The 12,900-nt window shown below is 38.7% G+C and overlaps 1 protein-coding gene across 3 annotated transcripts; it reads left to right on the plus strand.

Moving 5' to 3' along the window:
* The first annotated feature begins 3,584 nt into the window (after window positions 1-3,584).
* Window positions 3,585-11,709, plus strand: LOC116257740 (KH domain-containing protein At1g09660/At1g09670-like). 3 transcript variants are annotated; one of them, XR_004173459.2, is made up of 8 exons: window positions 3,585-4,140; window positions 4,791-4,882; window positions 5,741-5,883; window positions 8,199-8,333; window positions 8,458-8,574; window positions 9,047-9,190; window positions 10,034-10,421; window positions 11,302-11,709. XR_004173459.2 is itself a non-coding variant. In XM_031634709.2 (7 exons), the coding sequence occupies exons 1-7, from the start codon at window positions 4,025-4,027 to the stop codon at window positions 10,178-10,180; spliced, it is 894 nt and encodes a 297-aa protein (XP_031490569.1). In that variant the 5' UTR covers window positions 3,585-4,024; the 3' UTR covers window positions 10,181-10,689. The 3 variants fall into 3 exon arrangements, 1 of the variants encoding a protein (XP_031490569.1); XR_004173458.2 differs by lacking the exon at window positions 11,302-11,709 and adding an exon at window positions 10,756-11,058; XM_031634709.2 differs by lacking the exon at window positions 11,302-11,709 and having other exon boundaries at window positions 10,034-10,689.
* Window positions 11,710-12,900: the final 1,191 nt, after the last annotated feature.

Consider the following 12,900-nt stretch of genomic DNA (forward strand, 5'->3'; position numbering starts at 1 on the left):
GGCACCTGTGAGCATGTTGGCCATGCTAAGGCGGTGCCCGCATGCACATACGTGCACATATATATTAGTTTTCATATGATTATTATACATGTCAATTTGTTTCATGTGGGTTATTTTACAATCTCAATCGTGATACATGTAGTTTTGCTCTTAAAGAGTTAGCTTTATGAAAGCTAAAAACGAATCCTTTATTTTAGCTTTATCTAGCAGCATAGTTTATAACAGAATAGTTTATTTGATGTAAATGCGTCTATATGATCTCTAGATACGAAGCTAATCTCGTTCTAATTGACGTAGAGAACAACAAACATAATCGTGTGTCAATATTAATACTACATGAACCCATGAACCTGAGGTTACCAACATGAGTTTCACATCAGTTGGGAAGAGAATCTTCCTTATCTGTGCTTCATCTGCAGCGAAGATCGCCTACATAGGATTGAAGATAAAGGCACAAAAAATTGGTCGACCTTCGCGCTTTTGTCATTTGCTTATATACACGTCGAGGAGGGAATAGCCACCTTCTGCTCTCTTTCGTTTCGAGGTTGGTGGTAAGTGGTAACAACTGGCTTGGCTAAACTGAGAACTTCCACGACCGCCGCGGCGCCGCCCACGAGCTGCAGCCCGCTCCTGCTTTCTCCGTTCAGGGCCCTGGCTGCATAATATTTTGACCCTTCCCTGCTGCTGCCTCGATGATGTGAGGAACTTTGTGTTACCCCCTCTACGACTCTGCATACCTGAGCGAAGGAAGGCCTGCATCCCCTGCCAGCCCCGTCCTCCAAAGAACGCCACCATCGAGATTCATTACGGCCTCTCCCGTGATTGCATGTTCGGTGCAACAGAGAGAGTTATGCATGAGGAACTAGATGATGCCATGGTCACTTGAGATGGAAGGCAGCTATACTTTGTTGTTTGACCAACTAGCTGCTTGAAGAATAGTACTCTCACCTACTCGCCAGCCCAGCTAGCTATGCTACACTTCTCACAACATTGTTTCACTAACTGACATTTGCATTATTATCAAGCATTAGTACCACCGCGGATAAAGAGCATAAAACTTACTAACTAGATGTCAAAATCATATATATTTTTTCATGGTATTACGAAACAAAATGTTGGGTAAGTCAATTAAACAAAATGTTGAGGGGTTTACACCTAAGGTTACTTCCCCAAAGTAAACATTAAAGAGAAAAGGAATCTATGGTCTCAATTAAGTAATGAATGACATGAACCTCTCTTTCTCTTTCTTAATTCATTGATATCAGCAACTGCTCCATTACTCCCTTGTCAAGAAATCTAATTAGCATGTCCTTCACCCCTTCTTTTTTTTAATGGGCTAGTGACGTATACCATTCTTGATGCAGGAGCTTTATGTTAGTTGATGTATATTGAGCCCACACTAAGCACAGGAGCAGTCGCCAATAGATTTTAGCCTTCTCTTTTCTTAATCTTGAAGAGCTTACACCAAGAACTTTGTAAATTGATTGGTAATATAAAACCCTCATATTAGTACTAGTACCTCATTCCTAAAGCTGATACATGCTTAACTAGGGCTTAAGCAATGGTTGATGCCAATGGAAATCAAACCAACAACTGAGCTAAGCCCCTCTAGCTACGGCAGACTCGTTGAGGCTACGAGAGATTTCCTCTTAACACAAAGCCATTATTGAAAGGCCAAAAACTTTTGAAGCAAGATATGTATGCCCTACTGGTGCACCAGTATAGTTAACGATAAAAATGCTCTTAATTAATAGAAAAAGAAAACTTTTTGTAAGGACAAAAAAATATAAAAAAAAAAAGTGAAAAGACTAAAAAAAATTCTTCTTTTTAAATCATTTCCAAAATATCCCACCTCCCTACCCTTTTTCTTTTGGCGTACATGTGTGCACGGAACGGCACACACAACTCATTGTCAAAAAATTTGATATGTTTCTCCACACAATGCACATCTGTTTTTCATGTTACTAATTGATTTGTGAATCGATGTGTAATCGCTTTGACCAGAAAAAGGTGGTTGCACTTAGTCTTGATCAGCGTAAAGTCATATTAAACATGAGAACTTCATGTCCACACGAAATTAGGTTGTGGACTTCCATCAGATCCACCCTTATCTGATTTGATTTACTTGGATACAAATTAATTAAGGCTCTAATGTGAGCTAAGTGAGTTTTGGATTCTCTAATATCCCTCGTTTTGGGTTAGGACTATTGGGGTATCTAGTCTCGTTTGCTTCCTAGCATTTTCCAAAACCAATATGAATGTTTTGGCATTGCTCGAGCTAAAAGGATGAGTAGGGATGCACAATGAGTTGAACCAGCTCGAGCTTGACTTAAAACTGAGTTACAAATGAGTAGAGTTCAAGTTATACGAACTCGACTTGGCTCGTGTCTTTCCTATTTTTAAACTTCAAAAGCATGTCAATAAATTTTAATACCCTTTTTGTGGTTTTTATTTTCACTTTAAAAAATGTATATATATATGAATCAAGTGATAAAGCTTAAATGAGTCGAGCTCCAACTGAGTTTACCGAGTAGAACTTGCCTCATAAATCTTGCTCAACCTTCAGCCAAGCGAGCAATATGTGGGTCGAATCAAGTTCGAGCGAGGTGCCGAGGGGACCTCGGTTGACCTGATTCCATCAATTTCTCATCGAACGAAAAGATACAATATCAATTAGATTGATTTTATTATTATTATTAATTTCTTTTTTTTATGTAACGAAGTTGGATCTTTATGGCATTTCAGTCGAATATCGGATTTGAATTTGGATTCGGATTCAAATTCGTATCCAACTGATAAAAAGCCAATGTTTTTCTTTTTCATTTATTTGTTTTTATTTATTTTACATCCATAACTAAGGAAGAAGTGGACCCGTATGGGAACCGAGGGGCCGAGCTAAGCTTAAGTGGGCGCCGAAGTGGATGGATGCTGTATGCCGAGTGACCACATCCTACGCCTTGAGATAGACATCCATTACATGACATCATCACCATTGATTATGGCATGCATGATGGTATGTTTCTTGCATAATGACATCATCACTATTTGTTACGGCTGTATGGAGTATGTTGGCGCATGGCATGCATGATTTGCTTCAACACCATGTACCAATGAAAGGCTGCATGTTGGCGCATGGCGTGCATGGTGGCATGCTTCAACACCATGTGCCAATGAAAGGCTGCATGTTGGCGCACGGCATGCATGATTTCATGCTTCAACACCATGTACCAATGAAAGGCTGCATGTCGGCGCATGGCATGCATGATGGCATGCTTCAACACCATGTGCCAATGAAAGGCTGCATGTCGGCGCATGGCATGCATGGTGGCATGCTTCAACACCATGTACCAATGAAAGGCTGCATGTCGGCGCATGGCATGCATGATGGCATGCTTCAACACCATGTGCCAATGAAAGATAGGCTCTTGAACCGTTGGGTATCATCGTCACCAATGATTGTGGTGGGCATGGGCATGGAGTATGGTGGCGCATGGCATGCATGATGGCAAGCTTCTGCGCCATGCAGAAGGGCCTTCTTTTCCGGGTACCGCCAATATCTTTGCTCCATAATTAAGTGCGGAAACGTATCCAAGGGGCCTCTTTTGGAGGGCAGTGTACCTGTCCAGGCAGGCGGAGGAGAGGCACAGAGAGAGAGAGAGAGAAAGAGTGGGGAGTCAAGTGCCCTATATGTGCTTAGCTCTCTCTGTCTCTCTCTCTTTCTCTCTCACGGCGCTGTGGAGTCTGTCCTTCCTCTCTCTCTAAGATGTGGAAAAGGAAGGGAAAGGAAAGTAATTTGTAAAAGACGGCCATAGGATAGAAGCGGAGAGAGTTTGGTGGTGCCTGAGAAAGTCTAGGGTTGGTCTGGATACTGTGCTGGTTATTTCCATCGTTGTGGTCGGCGAATTTTTCTTCCTCTCTCGACGGCCCACTGGTGTAGAGAGAGAGAGAGAGAGAGAGAGTGGGAAAGGGAGACGAGGGAATTACAGTGACTGTGAGAGTGGGCAGGCATCAGAGGCGGAAAGGCATGGCTATGAATGACAGAATCCAGCCGGGCACTTACTTCCAGTACTCCCCTTCCGGGATTCAATCATCGCCGTACAACACAATGAGGCCGTCGACGGCGTCGATGGATCGAGATGGGTCAGTGTATTCTCGAGTCGCTCTCTCTTTGGAATTGAGTTTCTGGGTGTTAGCTTTTTCTAATTAATTTGGGCTTTTCTGGTTGGTGTTTGTTATTTAAACAATTGTTTGGGCACACGTTTGGGGTTTTGTCGACAATTTTGTGTAATCTGATCATGGAGGCTTGTTTTGCATCGTTAATTAATTCTTTTGTTTTGGGCGGTTCTAATGATCTTGTTCTCTGGGTGTTTCGGATTTGTTTCATGGTTTTTTGTTTTTTGTTTTTTTTTCTTTTGTCTACCATGTTCTTGTATTCGAGCTGATACTCTTGTTTTTTCTATCTTTCTGGTTGCGCTGATCGTTTCCATCAATTTACATGGTTTCTAGTGTCGGTTTTCGAACTGTTTTTGTTTCAGTTATTAAGGTCATTCATGTTATCTTCTTTTGCGACTGGGAAGTTATTCATTGACTGATTTTGGTTAGTTTCTTTGGTTCTGTTGTTCAAGCGGATTGGTGCCTGCATCTTCTTTACTTTTTAGTTCAAAATTGAACGATTTGGAATTATTTATTATTGGTCATCCTTCTCTACCCTTGTGAATATCTTCTGCTTACAGTCGTCTAATTATATTTAGTTCACGTTGGTTTTTGTGTCTTCTCATTGGGTGAAGCAGCAACAGATATTTGACCGAATTGTTGGCTGAGAGACAGAAACTGGGGCCATTTGTGCAAGTTCTCCCTCTTTGCAGTCGCTTGCTGAATCAAGGTATGTTCTCACAGTCATCTGCTTTATGTTCCCCCTTAAATTATCTTATCATCACATCTTGTTTGTACTAGTCAGTTGCATAGCTAACTTCTATTTATATAATGCTTCTAGCGGCAGTGGTGGATGTAGAGGTTAGCCAAATGGTAAGGCATTCATATGTTGCATCAATAGCATCGTATTGGTATCAATTAGATTAAATTGTTAATCTTTTCCTTTTGATGAACTTAGGCTCTCTGACCTTTTCAGGTGCACATTTGTGTTTTATTTATGACATTTTGGGACCTTTCTTTGGACGTGGGAGTTACATATGGGTCTTTTTTATTTACTTTCAGGATCCTTTTAGCTTAGGGAGTTTTTCTTCCAACTTAGGTGTCATTTTATCATCTCTAGTAATATGTATGCTAACAGTTAGTTCAGATAGCATTAAGTGCTTGTAAAAAAAAAGTGTCAAGTATTTCCATTGTTGACAGTCTATACCCATCTTGCTGTGTCAGCATACCCACATACCAACACGTGCACTTGGGCCTTTCACATGTAACCGTGTGACATAGCTATTGTCTTATTTTGTTCTCTTATTAGTGACTTTAGAAATTAGAACTCATCTATCACGGTCTTGTTTATTCCATGCACTGAATATTCTTAATCATATGAGAACAATATTTAGTCTTTTAGTTTCGTTATCTTGGACTATTTGATTTTCATAATATGCTTGGATTGATATATTTTATTTTTATTTTTAAATAGTTTTGTTTTATTCCTTCTAGACTATCATTACTTAGGTTACCATCTCCAGAGATTGATGAATCGTGGTTGCTCTTTATGCAAAGGGATTATCAGTAACCTGTTTCATTACTGCAGAAATTGTTCGTGCATCTGGACTGGCATCAAATCAGGGCTTTGGTGATGAAAGGTTTGAACATGGAAGTCCCTTGCGATCAGGAGGCTTGCTCTCAAATGGGGCCCCAATGGACTTAGAGGGATGGTCAGGCATGCAGACAGAGGTATTGATAATAGACAATATCCTTTCGTGTTGTAATTGTTTTTTTAAGAGAAGGAATATGGCATTACAATGATTAACAAGAAGTTGTCGGAAGGATATAATCTTGTAAGGAGGTTGATCATCAAGAAGTTGTTGTGGTTGTGGCTGGTTGTTAGCTGGTGAAAACGCAGGAAGGGCTTACTGTTAAGAAATTAAGATATCCACATTTCTCATACCCACAAGATGGGGCATTAACTGTGTCACATAAAGACAGCATTTAGGGTGCCATACCCATGTGGATGCGGCACAGGTGTTGATGCAGCAAGCAAGAAGAAGAAGAAGAAGAGGAAGAAGCAGGAGGAGGAAAACTTACATGGGAAGGGGGAAAGCAGAAGCAGCCATAGTGGGATGGAGATCCTCTCCAGCAGAGAGAGAGGGAGGGAGGGGAGAGAGAGAGAGATATCCTTTGTTTACTTAAACCTTCTCCTTTATTGTAAATTACAAAGATGACCTTTTACAATTTACAAAAAACTTCTCTTGACTCACACAAACACATATTATATGTACTGTAAATTACAAAGAAGTCCTTTAACAATTTACAAAAACTTCTTTCCACGCACAAGAATATGTATTACGTGTATACCCTTGGCCACAACTGCACCCCACACCCTTGTTCCATGGGGCATCAAGTAGCTGGATTTGGGCAGCAGAGATGGGTGATAGGTGGAAATTGGCATGGTGAATCATGGCTTGTGGGTTTAGAGGGTGTGCAAAAGAATGAAGGGAGGATCTTGGTGTTCATTTGTGTTAATATGTGTTAGTGTGTTTGTGACTGTGTGTGCATCCCTTGTTCTCAAGCGACACCCATGTGACATTGGGTATCAAGTAGCTGGATTACAGCAGTAGGACTAAGAGATAGGTGGAAATTGGCATGGTGGAGCTGGCCTATTGGTCAATTACAAATATCTCTCTTTATTTTCAGAATGTAGAAACAAGGGAAAATGAGGAAACGTGAAAAATGATTCGAAAATATTGTCAAATGAAAATGTCACGTTTTTATTGTGAATGATTTGAAATTTTGAGTTTATTTTAACATTTTAATGGGTATTTTGAATTTGTATGAGTGTTTCTTTGTAAGAAAATTATTAGAAAACGAAAAATTTTTATAAATATTTTTATTTTATAATTCTTTGAATTCGTGAGACTTTTTTGAGAAAAACAAACCTTTGAAATAGTATCCAACAAAAGCCTTGTCGATAAGAAGCCGAAAATGTTCGTGAAAATGGTAAGAGGTTGGGTAAACCATAAAAGAATGAAGAGAGGATTTTGGTGATGGTTGTGAAGGAGCTAGGATGTGACGCTAGTGCTTAGTTTGAGGGAGCAGAAAATCCAGAGCCTGCATACTGTGGAATTTTGTCTGATTTTTTCATTTTTGAATTTGAAAAAATGCCTTTTTATAGGTTGGATTTTGTAGATATTTGAATTTTACTTACATAGGAGCAAAAGAATCCACTAATAGATAATTTAGAAACAATGTTGTCTATATATCTGCATACTGTGATCTTTTGTATGATTTTGTCCTTTTGAGTTTGAAAAAATGTCTTTCTATAGGTTGGATTTTACTTGGATAGGAGCAAAAGAATCCACTAATTAGAAAAATTTAGAAACACAATATAGTGTGTGTGTGTATATTTGCACTGGTGGACACTATATCTGATCTTTTTCAATTGGAGGTAATGAAGGCTGCAGCCTCAAGAAAGAGAGTTAGGTTGCCTTCTGCTCAAACAAGTGCTGTGATTTACCTTTCAGAAGCTACTTAGGTGTTCATTTGTGAGCCATTTGCTCATGTTGATCAGATAGCCCATGGTGGTACACTCTAGTGCTCATATCTCGAAAACTCATATGCGTGTGTGTGTGTGCAGAATAAGTTCATTGACTCCAAATAATATCGTTAGTCATCTAGCTTGTTGTAGCAAGGGGGAAAAAATCAGATTTCCCTCAATGTATGTACTGCTGAGCAATATCTTATTTAAGAGGTATTTGCTTGAATCTTTCTTCGTGCAGTATAGCTATTAAACTGGATGCTGCCCCTTACATGTATGAGTCAATGATGTAGCCTCTAGTATTTTTTGCAATACCTAATGCCGCCATCCTCATTGTTTGGATTCTTTATTGCGGTCTGATCTCTCGAACCTGCCATAGCTATAAATGTGGAATCTTCTCATAGTACCAAGATGTTTTTTCCCTTTTCCTGTTGTGCATAATCCTTCTTTTTTTATTATGTTTATGATAATATAAAATTATTTTATTGAATATATTTACACCTATACTTTATAGGAAAATGGATCCCTTCAGAGGATGAACATGTTGCAAGCTTCACCCATGGGCTGGCATGGAGCGCCTGGGGTCCCTACCACCCCTGTTGTAACAAAGGTTATACGATTGGACGTTCCTGTTGATAAGTTCCCCAGTGTATGTATAAGAAACAAAAAATTAATGTAGAAGTACTTAATCTATTCTTTTTCTCCTTGTTTGGCTGATGTTTTTCTTTCTTCCTTTTCCCCTTGTGTCTGCTGCTGATCTCTTCTCCTGCCAGTATAATTTTGTGGGTCGACTACTAGGACCAAGGGGGAACTCCTTGAAAAGGGTTGAAGCTACAACACAGTGTAGAGTGTACATAAGGGGAAGAGGTTCAGTCAAGGATTCTGTAAAGGTACTATTGTTTGAAATTTTCTGAGTTGTATTTTTGGGGAAATAGATCAGACATTTGACACAGCATTGCTTCGTATCCTCGAGTCATGAATCATCTTTTCTTACCTGCTTTCCATTTCCATATTCATCTTACATGCAAAATCAGATGCAAATGCTGGTTTTATGGTGGCTGAAACGTACTAATTAACCAATCATTCGAGTTGGACTCTCATGTATGATGGGAATTGAGCCTAACGTCTGTTGACTGTCTGTTGCTTTGGTTCCTATAACTAGTCCAGCATTTGCCATTGCTATATCCAATGTCTAACCATTCTACTGCAATTTTAGGTTCATCTACTTCTAGTCAATTCTAATTTTTATTTTTTCCATCAGCATAGAACAAAACATTTACTTAGTTTTGGCTATATCTCTGTAAATCCATACTCTTAGATGTTTATATTTTCACTTTCTAACAGATCTATTTGTATACGCAGGAAGAAAAACTGAGAGATAAACCTGGCTACGAACACCTTAATGAGCCATTACATGTTCTCGTGGAGGCTAAGTTGCCCGCTAATGTGATTGATTCACGACTAAATCAAGCTGTTGCAATATTGGAAGATCTCTTAAAGCCAGTGGTACTAAAGATCAATAGTTTTCTGTTTTTTAACTGTGCTAAATTATCTTTTCCTGCTTTTTTAACTAATTTAAATTAACTCAAGGCACGTAGCAGTTCAGGAGGTTCTATTTCATTAAATTGGCTGGACACCTGAAAGCGGTCCTCGTTACAGTCCATTGGCAATGTCATGTGACACAGGTGTGGGGTTCCCCATTTTCAAAAAAGCATGGGTGCAGGTGCAGCGAGTATTTAATATATATATATATTATATCAATTAACAAGCTATGGTTCTTTCAATGATCTAATGTAAAAGAAAGGAAAATGTTTTTTGCCACACCCACACTTGAATGACTTTGCTGTGGCAACTTTTTTTGAAGAACCTGTTTTACTTTGGCAATATAACTGGGTAACTTGTTTGTTGCCTGATTTTTCTGCCTTGAGTTGAAACCAAGGTTGGGTGAGCTCAACAAACTTAGGATGAGTTCCTCACACTCTGGTGCTGGTTTCCAGGTGCCTGGGTAACTCTTAGTGAATTCTACAACTGTGATGAGTCTATACAAGCTAGGAATTTTGACAATGATCTGGTTTAGATTAAGATGGGCTGTGTTGATTTTGGTTGTCTCTCATTCACACGTTTCAACTACGAAACACTTTCTTCATGCTCATGGGAATTAGAAGCATAGCATTTCTCTGCTTTATGCATGTCAAGGCATCTAAGCAAGTTGCAAGTCTAGAAGCTTAGTTTCAGACTATTCATATGGGGCTCTGTTGATTTCTCATTGTCTATGCTCTCTTGCTGTCTCTCCACAAACACCAGCTTTTTTTATGTACGTATTTGATTATTTTACCTGATTGTTCACAGGATGAGTCCTTGGATTATTACAAGAAGCAGCAATTGAGAGAACTTGCTTTGCTGAATGGGACCCTAAGAGAGGAGAGCCCGCACATGAGTCCCAGCGCCTCCCCCTTTAACAGCTCTGGCATGAAACGTGCTAAAACTGGACGTTGACTTTACAATGTTCTTTCAGTAACAACTGCACATTGTCTGTGGTGTTTGCTGTTCAATGGCTGGAATTATTTGGCATAGGAATAGGATAGTGCTTTCTGCGCTGACATGCATGAACTGAAAGGCCGCATCAGGATATCTCTCACCAGAAAATGTGCTGAACACAAGTGGTTTGGCATGGCTTGCTATGTCAGTGGAAGAAGTTGCTGGACATGGTGGGAGCCAAGAAGTATGAAAGATTCTGGTACGTGCTTCCGAGTTTGTTGCAGCTTTTCCTCTGTTACACATGGAACCTCCCTGTGTTTGGCTTTCTCCTCAGTTCATCCATTGTTATTCTTTCTGTATCCTCAGGTCTCGATTGCATTATTATCTGATATTGGGAGACTTTCACACTGCACTCCCTTTAGCACACTAGTCTTGGTTGAATGGGATGATCTCTGATATTATTTAATATTTATTATTAGTTAACTTATATGTTTTGGAGATCATAATCAAAGTTCTAATTCTGTTTATTATTATGAGTAAAATGAACGCTTGTTTATGCTTTATGTTTTCAAGCCTGTTCTTTTATATGCCAGATGATCAGCCTGGGAACGGCATTGCAATTGGTTGAGTTAGGTGGCTTCAGGAACATCTTTGGTTTGTACTGTGCAACTCCACGTTTATTTTCACGTGTATTTTGCATCAAAACGATCACTTTTTAAGAAAAACTCCAAGTTGTTGCTCTACTCTCTGTGCTAGTTTTGTTGGTTTATTTATTAATTATTTTTTGCGAAGCAGCAGATTTGTGGACTGTATTTTAAACAGGGTTTCTAGGGATCAAACCTGGTCCTTTTTCATGTTGGGTGGCATCTAAGTAATAAATAGGATTTGTTCCTGGCTGCCTTATGTCTGGAATCTGGATGAAACTATTTGGTCTGCTTTGAATTAGTAACAAATTTGGGAACTTTGTTCTGATTTTGGGATGGGATATGTCAGGTAATGTTAATTTCATTATTCACACTACAATATATAATAACATGGTTCCTTTGGCTTCTTATGGGTTTAGTCATTGTTTGCTTCTGGCATATGATTACCTGGACAAGATAGGGCCTCACTTCTGGAATTTGGATTTGGTTGTTTAGATGGGAAGACCCTATGTGAGGAATCCGTGAAGGCAGATAAGTTCCAACTGATGTTAGTTTTGTTTAGGAGCCTTAAATGGCGTGCTAGGGGCTTGTTCAACTTATTGAATGCAGTCTCTTGCCAAAGCAGTCGATGAAAATAAAGCTGGCAACTTCAGAGGTGCATTTCTTGGCAAATTTACTGGATAGAAATGGGGAGGTGCTAGACTTGTAAGGAACGATCTTACCTTTTGATTTAGTTCACATGGACGGTTTGAAGAAAAAGAAGGAAAAAAGGAAAAAAAATAGATAGGACATATTTGTCATTTAGTATTAATTTGCCAATCTTTTTCTTTTTTCTTTTTCCTTTGTGTGTGGAAACTATGAAAGGCCAAATTTATTTCTTATATATATATATAAGTGAGTGAATGATGACTGGCTATCTAGAGGTATCAAGCTATCTAACCAAGATCGCTCATCTAAAGTATACAAAAAAAAATGTGAACTAATACTGGATGACAAAAATGTCTTATCATATTTTTTTCATTGTTTTTTGAACTGTTTGTCATGTTTGGATAAGATGGTGCTGGTTAGATGGCTGGGTGACTATGAAAATTTAGGGTCACCATTCAATTATATATATATATATATATATATATATATATATATATATATATATATATATATATTATTGACATATCATGATACCTCCAAATTGATCACGGAAGCACCTCAAAAGTGGGTGTCGCCTACCATGAAATAGAGAGCGAGCTTCCACTAAATGGGATGCAAGGTTCCTATCCTTTGGGAGATTCATAAATTGGAAATTCTGGGTAAGTAGACCTTTTGTGCTTCACAATTTCTATTGCACTTGCCTGTCAGCGTTGCGACTTGCTTATTTCGTTTTGGCTTTTGGTTTTGATTTTGTTCTTCGTTCACTTGTAGTTTGCTTCTCTTACCTCTCCCCGTATAATCTTTAACAGTCTCTCTCCCTGCTTCACATTTTTCATACTGCGGTTGTGCTCCTGATTCTGAAGTCGGTAATTCTGGTTAAAATTAAGATGCCTGCATTTGTTTAATTTTGGTAAGCTAATTATTTGGTCATGGGGATCACATTTCGTGGGTTTTACGCTATCAAGATGGTGACTAAGTCTCACATTTAATGTGAGATTTCCTTGTGTTGGAAACCAAAAAAAAAAAATGAATATACAGTGTCTTACATCAAAATTCGATGACTGACTAAAAAATGTGGATGGATTGACAATGGTTTTTGTGCATTGAATAATACATTTGCTTTTAAAAGAAAATTTACTAGGATGTGTGGACTAACCGTCGAAGTTGCAATTTTCTTGTTTAAGGCATGGACGAATACTTCGACGTGATTTTTTTATGTTGTATCGTACCAAGTAATGAAATATCTTTATGTTTTTCATAGTAATGAGATGTCTTTATGTTTTTCACTTTGCATGTAAAACCACTTCTTTACAATAAAGGATGCAAGTAAAACATACCTTCTTCACAGTAAAGGAGAATAGCCTTATGCAGATTCGGACTGGAGAAAGTTTAACCATGAGTTATGGCCCTTGGGACTTGACATGTGAACTTTTACGAAGAAAGTTG

This window comes from Nymphaea colorata, chromosome 7 (assembly GCF_008831285.2).
Source record: "Nymphaea colorata isolate Beijing-Zhang1983 chromosome 7, ASM883128v2, whole genome shotgun sequence".
Classification (NCBI taxonomy): Eukaryota; Viridiplantae; Streptophyta; class Magnoliopsida; order Nymphaeales; family Nymphaeaceae; genus Nymphaea; species Nymphaea colorata.